General features: G+C 36.0%; 1 protein-coding gene across 1 annotated transcript; it reads right to left on the minus strand.

The window, feature by feature from the left end:
- Positions 1-7,418: 7,418 nt before the first annotated feature.
- On the minus strand, positions 7,419-9,947 carry LOC107572693 (Kv channel-interacting protein 4-like). The gene is made up of 5 exons (XM_016259121.1): positions 9,929-9,947; positions 9,723-9,811; positions 9,490-9,594; positions 7,749-7,811; positions 7,419-7,660 (listed from the first exon to the last, which is right to left on the minus strand). The coding sequence occupies exons 1-5, from the start codon at positions 9,945-9,947 to the stop codon at positions 7,613-7,615; spliced, it is 324 nt and encodes a 107-aa protein (XP_016114607.1). The 3' UTR covers positions 7,419-7,612.
- Positions 9,948-11,119: the final 1,172 nt, after the last annotated feature.

Here is an 11,119-nt window from a genome sequence, read left to right on the forward strand (position 1 = left end):
AGCCCACTGATAGAACCATCCTTTAAGTGACCAGAGGTGCTTGGTGGGGCTCTTGATGCTTGATAACACTTTCTGTCTCTCCACAATGGAAATAGAAAGCTGAAGTGGGGCTGTCTGACCTTGTCCATGTGTCTGGGTTGCCCTTAAGGCCGTTCCAAAAAAATCCATGAACACAAATAACTTCGGTAACACTTTTAACACTATTGAGAGTTTTCCCTCAATTGCTGCTTACTGATAGTAAGGTGGTTGTTTGTAGTAGTTATGTTTAGGTATTGGGTATAGGTTTAAGGGATCTTGAATATGGTCATGCAGAATAAGGCATTAATATGTGCTTTATAAGTAAACAGCCAATATGCTAGTAATGTACATTCTAATATAGTGAATAGTGTTCCCTAATCTAAAGTGTTACCATAACTTACATTGTAGTACAGAGAGCACACACACATGCAGGACATACAGGGATAAAAAACATGGAATATACAATATAAATGACCAATGACATCCATTTAATTACAAAATTTGCTCATCTGCATTGAGCCACTGAATGGATATTTACAGAGAACAATAACTAAGATATAAAAAGCATTTAAAGAATTTCTTGGCACAAAATACTTTGCTGTTCCAGATGCTTAACCGCAAAGTAATGTTGTGCTGCAAATAAGCACAACCTGCTGTAACACAGCCCTAATATAGGCAAGTGAATCAAATGGCTTCTGGGATATTATAAACTGATTGTGAGCCGTGAAACTCAGAAACTTAACTTGCAGAGAAATGTATTCTCAGACTCTCAGACCCTTTTTACTATTGTATAGAAAAGACTAAACAATATATCCATTGAGCAACTGTATAATTCAGCCCACTCATGCAATATCTAACACATTCTTCTTGATACACATCTTACTGTTAGACAACAGAAAAACTAAAATATCAATCAAGTATGATTATAAAAAAAGATCTGAAAAGCTTATAAAAAAAACATACAGACTTAGTGTTTTTGTCTAAATTATGAACACCTAAAATGATGTGCAGATGTATTTGGTGATTTGGTGAAGGGACAATAAGTCTAATGGAGTGAATTCATTCCTCTTCCTCAATAGGGAGTCTGCAGTACTGTCTGGAAAGCCATCAGCTCTCCTGCTTTCTCTAGAAGGAATGGTATTCACTGTTTGTGTATAAATGTTAAACTAGCATTTGTGTCCTGGAAGCCAAACACAACAGTGTGGTGGCTGTTTTCCATATTGTGTGCTCTGTATGCCATATTTTGTCCTCGTGATGATCCTCACAAAGTCTCATTGCCATTTATGTCTCAATATGCATATACAACATGGACAGAGATAAAAGGATATGAATGGGGGGGGAAATCTAATTATACAGTTATAGTTACAGCACCCAAGTGTTTGCACCATGTGATGACATTTTACTTCATATGACCAGTGTAGTTTACTGTACAGTCCATAAAATGCATTTGCTTATTGTCTTTTATATTGCAATATTGATAACAGAATGTTGCTTGTATATAGCCTCCAAATTCACATAATAAGCACAGCCTGCAGGAACCAGGGATGGCACATCATAAATAGTTATCATACAGTACAGTGCATGTCATGTGACAAAAAACATGATGTCATTCTTATCTCTGACAGACAGCTGTTTCGGCATCAGTTTTATTAGGCTGACCTTTAACCTTTTGCTGACAGCACACCTGCTGATCAAGGAAATATTTCAGCTGGACAAAATGGCTTTGATATGTGATAGTCTGATATGAGTCAACACAAGCATCTTATACCCGGGCCCAGGGCCACTGCTAATGGGATACTAATATCAAATCAAGATATTTAATTGTAGGTCTACTGTATACAACAACAAAAACAAAAAGTGGAAAACATTGTGGAGCACCAGCTTTTTTGTTTTCCCACTTTTGCAACTGAAATAGAAAATGAAACATTTTTTTGGAAAGAAATTAAAGAAATTAATATTTTTATTCAACATGGATACATTAAATTATTCAAAATGGACTGTAAAGACATTTAAAATGTTATAAAAGCTTTCTATTTCAGCTAAATGCTGTTCTTTTGAACTTTCTATTCATCTGAAAAAAAAATGTTTTCAACAATGATAATAATGATTTCTGAAGGATCATGTGATACTGAAGGCTGGAGTAATGATGCTGAAAATTCAGGGAATTATTGCATGGTTCTCACAGGCAATGCAAGAGTGGCCCTAGTAAGATAGTTCATGTTAATTCAAACTCCTGAGGGCAACTGGATAGTCCATCCAAAAATACGTTCACAGGGTATAGTATAGTGTTCACGTGTTATGGTTATTCTAAAACTGTGATAGTTTTAAAAAAATGGCAGGGGGACTGATTCCACAGATTTAATTACTTTAATAATAATAATAATAATGATAATAATAATAATAATAATATGCTTAATTTTTATAGCTCCTTTCAAGAACCCAAGGACGCTTCACAAAATAAATACAAGCAATTGGCAAACAAAATACATCAGACAGTTGCTTATTGTCTTTTATATTGCAATATTGATCATAGAAATGTTTAAACTGGTTACATTATTTTTAAGGAGAATGAAGAGGATATCTGCATCTTCTGTTGCTGAATTTGGACTTTTGTGCATGCAGCCAGTGGGAATGTGTCTCTACTAGTGTGCAATCGCAGACAGAAAGAAAGTCTTTAAGAAAGTCAACTGAATCTGTTAGCTCACTGTTAGCTAATCAGTAACTACTATTTTTTTCATACCTCCCAGAAACGTGCTAAGGAACTACATACAGTTTCATAAAGTAACACCATTCATAAAGTTCTCACCATTGACTACTTGCTTATTAGCATGCCTATTAATAACATATTGACTCTAGCCTATATTAGTACTTATGAAGCACATCTTCTGCATGACCACATACATCCCTAATCCTACCCAATACCTAAACTCAATTTACTAACTATTAATAAGTAGCAAATTAGGAGTTTATTGAGGCAAAAGTCATCTGAATTACTAATGCAAAGAAACTGATTAAAAATCGGCAGCAATCAAAATGTTATACATTTGCTTAAATCAAGGCAGCTGGCATTTATTATTTTATCACAAGAGAATATAGCACTTACAATAAACAATAGTAAACTGTATTAAGTGCTACATTTTGCAAATGACTACTAAAATCGTATTATTCCTCTGAGACAAGAATTACATTTTTCAAATATGTAAAAAGTCACACATAAAATTAATTTAGATTGCATTTTCATTTATGTAGTCCATTGGAATGCACCATTTGGATGCCATGTACTGGTACCACCTCTCATTATTTGCCAATAACTGCATGTTTTGTACCTAAACCTTTTCAATTTCAGATCTTTCAACAGTGTCATTTCTACTGATAAAAGTACAAATCCGATTCCAAAAAAGTTGGGACACTGTACAAATTGTGAATAAAAACAGAATGCAATGATGTGGAAGTTTCAAATTTCAATATTTTATTCAGAATACAACATAGATGACATATCAAATGTTTAAACTGAGAAAATGTATAATTTTAAGGGGAAAATAAGTTGATTTTAAATTTCATGGCATCAACACATCTCAAAAAAGTTGGGACAAGGCCATGTTTACCACTGTGTGGCATCCCCTCTTCTTTTTATAACAGTCTGCAAACGTCTGGGGACTGAGGAGACAAGTTGCTCAAGTTTAGGAATAGGAATGTTGTCCCATTCTTGTCTAATACAGGCTTCTCATTGCTCAACTGTCTTAGGTCTTCTTTGTCGCATCTTCCTCTTTATGATGCGCCAAATGTTTTCTATGGGTGAATGATCTGGACTGCAGGCTGGCCATTTCAGTACCCGGATCCTTCTACGCAGCCATGATGTTGTAACTGATGCAGAATGTGGTTGTCATGTTGGAAAATGCAAGGTCTTCCCTGAAAGAGACGACGTCTGGATGGGAGCATATGTTGTTCTAGAACTTGGAAATACCTTTCAGCATTGATGGTGCCTTTCCAAATGTGTAAGCTGCCCATGCCACACGCACTCATGCAACCCCATACCATCAGACATGCAGGCTTCTGAACTGAGCACTGATAACAACTTGGGTTGTCCTTGTCCTCTTTAGTCCGGATGACATGGCATCCCAGTTTTCCAAAAAGAACTTCAAATTTTGATTAGTCTGACCACAGAACAGTTTTCCACTTTGCCACAGTCCATTTTAAATGAGCCTTGGCCCAGAGAAAACGCCTGCACTTCTGGATCATGTTTAGATATGGCTTATTTTTTGACCTATAGAGTTTTAGCCGGCAACGGCGAATGGCACGGTGGATTGTGTTCACCGACAATATTTTCTGGAAGTATTCCTGAGCCCATGTTGTGATTTCCATTACAGTAGCATTCCTGTATGTGATGCAGTGCCGTCCAAGGGCCCGAAGATCACGGGCATCCAGTATGGTTTTCCGGCCTTGACCCTTACGCACAGAGATTGTTCCAGATTCTCTGAATATTTGGATATTATGCAATGTAAATGATGATAACTTCAAACTCTTTGCAATTTTTCTCTGAGAAACTCCTTTCTGATATTGCTCCACTATTTTTCGCCGCAGCATTGGGGGAATTGGTGATCCTCTGCCCATCTTGACTTCTGAGAGACACTGCCACTCTGAGAGGCTCTTTTTATACCCAATCATGTTGCCAATTGACCTAATAAGTTGCAAATTGGTCCTCCAGCTGTTCCTTATATGTACATTTAACTTTTCCGGCCTCTTATTGCTACCTGTCCCAACTTTTTTGGAATGTGTAGCTCTCATGAAATCCAAAATGAGCCAATATTTGGCATGACATTTCAAAATGTCTAACTTTCAACATTTGATATCTATATTCTATTGTGAATAAAATATAAGTTTATGAGATTTGTAAATTATTCCATTCCTTTTTTACTCACAATTTGTACAGTGTCCCAACTTTTTAGGAATTGGGTTTGTAGAATGAACAAAACAACTATTATGTCCGAAGCCAATGACACTAACTACAGACCTCCCTACCTGAGAGAGAGAGAGGAGGCACTCTGGGTGTCACGAATCCGGTCAATGAACTTCCGTCTGCTAGCCATCAGAGGTCACCCTTTCCATTTTCATTGACTCCCGCACTACACACTGTTGCATGTCATCCCGGACTACATATCCCATCATTCATTGCACTGATTGCACACAGCTGTTTCATATTACTCACTCCCTATTTAACGCTCACTCTTATCCCTTCCCTCTGCTGAGTATTGTTTAGCGATTATCACTCCCCTAGCGATAGCTACACTCCGAAGCCCGTTTAGTTTGTTTTAGCCCCACCTTAGTCTTGCCTTGTCTGTGGTCTTGTTCTTGATCTTCGCCTGTGTCTCTCGGATTCCTCCTCTCGTCTTGCCCCATTTTTGATACTTTTTGCCCCTGCCTGGACCTTGCCTTGTACCTGGACTTATCCCTCTAGTCGCGCCCCTTTTGATTCTGTTTGCTTATCGTTGATCTACGCTAGCCCTAGGACTATTCTTGTGTCTTGCCCGCCATATACCTGTTTGACCCTGCCTGTGTTTCTGACCTCCTCTGATGTGAATAAAGCTTGCATATGGATCCGCACGTCTCACGTCTTGTCAGCCCCGTAACACTGGGTTAGAGGCTCTACTCTTTTTGGTAATAAGTATTCAAACCAATTTATATAAAAAATGATCAAGGCTTAATTCCCTTACCACTGGTATATTATATATTCTTGACATTAAAAATATACAAAACAGCAAAATACTTTTAAACTGTCAATTAGTATATATATATATATATATATATTAAATGTCCTATATCATTATTAGTTAGTATTTTTTAATGTTAATTATTGACTTATTATCAGAGATATACTACGCTATTATAAACAGTGTTACCTTGTCCATACTGTACATCCTATACAGTTTTGCTAACTACTGCAATTTCACATATGGCATCTGATCTTCAGGAAACTGCTACAGTAGCTGAATGCTATAAACAATAAGGATTTAATGAATCAAAGAATTGATGCATTTAGTGAACAGAAAATAGCACCAAAACAATATTTGGGGGTTGTCACGTACCTTCATCCTACGTGTTACATCATTAAACTAAGTTTCAGTGTATTTTTCTTTCTAGTTCCCCTTAGTTTTATAGTGTCACTTTTGTTTGTTCAATAAACTTCATTCAGTCTTCTCCACAAGAGAGATCACAGACTAACCCCTGGCAAAAAGAAAGAAAGAAAGAAAGACCTGTTGCTGGTTATTGAATGGTGTTGTAAAAAATAAAGTAATTAAAAGACTACTTTTGCATCATATACAAGTAATCAATAATAATGATAATAATAATAATAAACAAAAAAAGTAAAAGATATTACTTCAAAGTTTTTGGCTGAAAAATCTGGTGTACTGCCTAAACTGTGTACTGAGATGCACAATGGCGCCGACACTGATGGCTGCCTCCGTGGCGTGCTCTGCAGTTGTTTTTATGTTTTTGTTAGTTTGTCCTGTCTTTAGTTATATCCCTGCAATCAGTTTCACCAGAGACGAATTGCTGGACATTCGGAAGTACACACCACCCGATATTTCACCGGTTTTCGACTATTCGGATGTTTTGCTGGACATTGTTGTCGGGGGAGCTGTGGCGCTGATCAAATCGTATGTGTAAACATACCTGGCAATAAAAACTCATTCTGATTCTGATTCTGATTCTAAACAATGTGCGCATTTGATGTAAGGAAAAGCAGGTGCCCACTTGAGTAACATGGTTCTAGTTTGACTTTGAGAAGTAATCCTAGTCTACCATAAATTATTTATCTATTGGATTAAATATTAAAAAGGTTAGGGTTAAAGGCGCTTTGAAAATGTGTGAAACAGTCAGTATGAAACAGCTAGGCTGTGCCAAATATTAGCCAAGTCAGTAACCACAGAAGCACATTATAATACAATAACACTGATGTTGTGTTTTACAAGTAACATTGCACTCACACAAGAGTCCCACATTTCTACCAAGTTATGTATACATTCAGCAGTCAGTTCACAAAAGACAAGCGACAAGCGATTAGTCAACAGAAGAGAAGAACAGCAATGCGTGAGTGTTTTGCATAATACTTGTTATAGATCTGTTGTTTAAATTATTACTTGCTGCTAGGAAGGAATATTTCGTTTTCTAATGATCTTCCCACCCCTATCCGGAATGCTGAATCCCTGACAATTTTCAAGTGACAGCTGAAAACTCATCTTTTTAAACGCTACTTGACTTCATCTTTATTTAATCCTTCCCTTTTCTAGCTTGTACTTATTTGAACAAAGACTAAAACTTGGTATTTCAAGCACTTCCTGTGTCTGTTTGCCTCTTTAAGAAGAATCGCTTTATGTATTCCCCAGTTGTAAGTCGCTTTGGATAAAAGCGTCGGCAAAATTACTAAATGTAAATGTAAATGTAAGACAATCTGGAGCAGTCCAGAGTAGTCCAGAGCAGTCTTGAGCTGTCAAGAGTAGTCCAGAACAGCAGCACAGGAAAGCTGGCATTATAACAATGAGTATTACTTATCTAGAAATGTCCAAGTGCTTAGGGTGGATTTCCTGACTAAAATCTAGACAGCATTGTCAAAAATCTTAAGAGACTGCATTGCATTTTCATCCTGCAAAACAAAAGCATCAACAGTTGTATTATTATGCATATCTGCTTTAGGAAATAAAGGTTTAGATAAAGATAAAAATTAGCCATACTTTTTGGAAGCAGTCAATGAATTCATCAATAGTTACTACACCATCCTGGTTTATGTCCATTTTCTTAGGGGAGAAAAAAACAAACAAATGTGATTACAATGCATTTTGCTTGTAATGCATGTATGAGCGAGGTGTAATCTACACTGTAAAAAAAATCCCGTAAAATTTACAGTAAAAAACCGGCAGCTGTGGTTACCGGAATTTTACAGTAAAAAATACGGTAGCAACGTTTTAGGTTTTACGGTTTTAACTTAAATTTATAGTTAAATACCGTAATTTCATTAACTGGTATAATGTTAATATACCAATCTACTGAAGTACTGAAATCTATTTTGTACCTTTGTAATACACTGATAACCACCAAATGCAGGTGGTGATGAGAAAGTCACATGATGAATCAAAGCCCATCACAAGCATCTTTTAAATAATAACATATATAGAAGGTGCACAGTGTCATTCACACAAACGCTAAACACCATCATGGTAACACACATGACACTGAAATAATGCAATAAACATTCATTTAACAACATTAGGTGTAACACACAAACCTAATATACAAAACTGATAAGAAAAAACTAAGAAGGAACATAGTTATTTCAACAAAACAACATCAAATTTGAAATGTAACGCAGGGAATTCTGGGAATGTCAATTTACGTTTATTCACTGTAAATTATACGGTATTTTTCACTTCCAAAAACGGTATACTACCGTAAAATTAATGTCCAATACATGTAATGTCCAATACAGTTTTTCACCGTATATAGTAGGGGAATTTACCGTTAACCATTTAACAGGTTTTTACTGTAGCATTTTTACAGTCTTTTACCGTTAAATTCACGGTAATTTTTTACAGTGTAGTAACGCATATTGAGACTGACTTTTGACAGAGATTTGAGAGAGGTTTTAATAAATATTTCTGCTGCATAACCAGCCTGACCTCATTAAAAATGTGAATAATTTATAATAACAGATTTAATGGTTGCCATATCTCACTACTGTTTCCAGGTGAAATGCCCGCTGCCAAAATATGTATTTTATTCTAAACTTTAACCTTAATTTTTTAACAATTTCAATCCAAAATTACAATATTTAAAGAACTTGTAGTGCACTGTAGGTACTTTCTTTCAGTGTGTTTCCTGGCATTTGAAGCCATGACTTTGATTGAAAGTAGGGCTAAATGGCACTTTACATTAAATGATCAACAAAATTGTAGAACTAACATTACAGTAACAATTTTTATTATGCCCAGGTTACTGATTTTGTCTGTACAACAAACAGGGTGATATTTAAGGTGCAATAAAATAATTAAAATAGTTCACCAAAAAATGAAGATTCTGTCATCATTTGCTCACCCTCATATTTGTATGACTTTCTTTCCTCTGCAGAAGATGTTTTGAAGAATGTTGGTAACTAAACAGTACTGGTTACCAGTGGTGTTCATTGTTAGAACATTACTCATAATATCTTCTTTCATGTTCCACATAGGACAGACAGTCATACAGGTTTAGAAGACATGAGGGTGAGTGATTGAACAAGTGTGAATTTTTTGGGGTGAACTATCCATTTAAGTGCCATATACAAATAGGATTAAAAGTCATAGTGCTTCTAGCGCCACCTTGTGGACATTTTCACCTGAAAACTTCTATAATATAAAGCAAAATGGTAGGTCCTACATATTTTCCAAAAATGTATGCTTAGTCACTTTTTCTAAACATAATAGTGCATAAAGGCATTACTTGGAAGAACATTCTGACGTGTTGCCTTACTGCCTCCTCTTTAAGTCGTGGATGGATAGATTTCCCCATCAAATCATAAATAGACTTCAATATATCTAACATTTCCTGAAAAAAAAGATCATATACAGTCTTTGTATTCAATACTTCACAGAACAAACAAAGTTTTTTGACAGGAATCAAAACTCAAGATGTAGTTCAGATCTTGAGAGCTTCAGATTAAAATGTTTTCAGACCTCTTTAGTAATCTGTCCATCTTTGTTGATGTCATATAGATTGAATGCCCAGTTAAGCTTCTCTTCTGTAGTGCCTCTCAACAAAACGTCTCAGGTTACTTATGTAACCATGGTTCCCTGAGTAGGGAACGAGACACTGCGTCCTCTAGGGGTCGCTATGGGGAACGCCTCGTCGTGACCCGTGTCTGAAGCATACTGCATAATACCTCTGTCCCAGATTCTCATGAAGAACGTCCTGGTGCATAGTTTTGATGCTTGCAGAGAAGCACTGGTTTTCACAAGATACAGTCTCTGTGCTTAAAAAACTTTTATTTTTTAAATTGAATTGTCCATGCATGAGAAATATACCATATCTGAGGAAATACAGAAGACAATGAAAGAAAGAAAAAACATTGAAGATATTTCACAATTATAATAGCATACTGTGATCTCCTTTAAAACATTCAGTCCTACTTGAAATGTTTACTATTTGTAGGTCAAATGTTCTTGTTAACCAATTGTTTTTGTATGAGGAGATTAATTATTGGAGTACTAGAATTACACACTTAAAGATTGGTCAAGGTGTTACAAGGTGCTCCTAGAACATAATCTATCAAGTCACAGCACCCACCACTGTTCACTGGTCACATTTCACTGCACAGGTGGTGCTACAAATAACTAGAGCAGATTTTAGAGTTGCATTTGTCTAGTTCTAGATTTTTAATCGGTTTAAAGGGAATTTTTTTTATGCAGGAAACATTAATTAACTAAATAAAATACAATTATAATATTTAATTTAGTATGTGTTATATACACCGTTTAAAAAAAGTGGCAACCTTCAATTGTTACCTTAAAGAACAATTTTATCTGATGTGCCTTAAAAATTATTATAGCCTTATAACAAAATTTGTTTTGTTGATATAAATTAATGTTTTTTTTTAAAGCTGAAAGTTACATCTCTGTATTTACCCCTAAATGGTACATATTAGTACCTTAAAGGGATAGTTCACCCAAAAATGAAAATTTGATGTTTATCTGCTTACCCCCAGGGCATCCAAGATGTAGGTGACTTTGTTTCTTCAGTAGAACACAAATGGATATTTTTAACTCAACCCTTTGCAGTCTGTCAGTCCTATAATGTCAGTGGATGGGAATCACGGCTTTGAGAGTCATAAAACATACACAAACAAAACCAAATGAAACCCTGCGGCTCGTGATGATACATTGATGTGTAAAGACACAAAACGTTTGGTCTGTGCAAGAAACTGAACAGTATTTATATCGTTTTTTACCTCTGATTTTCACCGCAATGTCTGAACTGTCCTGAGCGCATTCGCGTCTTCTTCTTCAGCCTGCACGTGAGGCGTCTTCTTCTTCTTCTTGCTTTACGGCGGATCGCAGACTTATAAGTGCATTAC

This window comes from Sinocyclocheilus grahami, unplaced genomic scaffold (assembly GCF_001515645.1).
Source record: "Sinocyclocheilus grahami isolate Dianchi unplaced genomic scaffold, SAMN03320097.WGS_v1.1 scaffold1798.1, whole genome shotgun sequence".
NCBI classification, from domain to species: domain Eukaryota; kingdom Metazoa; phylum Chordata; class Actinopteri; order Cypriniformes; family Cyprinidae; genus Sinocyclocheilus; species Sinocyclocheilus grahami.

Excerpts from the sequence above, each read along its gene's own strand:
- LOC107572693 (XM_016259121.1), bottom strand. Across the intron at positions 9,595-9,722 it reads ATGGACAGATTACTAAAGAG|GAAATGTTAGATATATTGAA; the intron begins GTCTGAAAACAT and ends CTTTTTTTTCAG. Across the intron at positions 7,661-7,748 it reads TCATTGACTGCTTCCAAAAA|GATGAAAATGCAATGCAGTC; the intron begins GTATGGCTAATT and ends TTTGTTTTGCAG.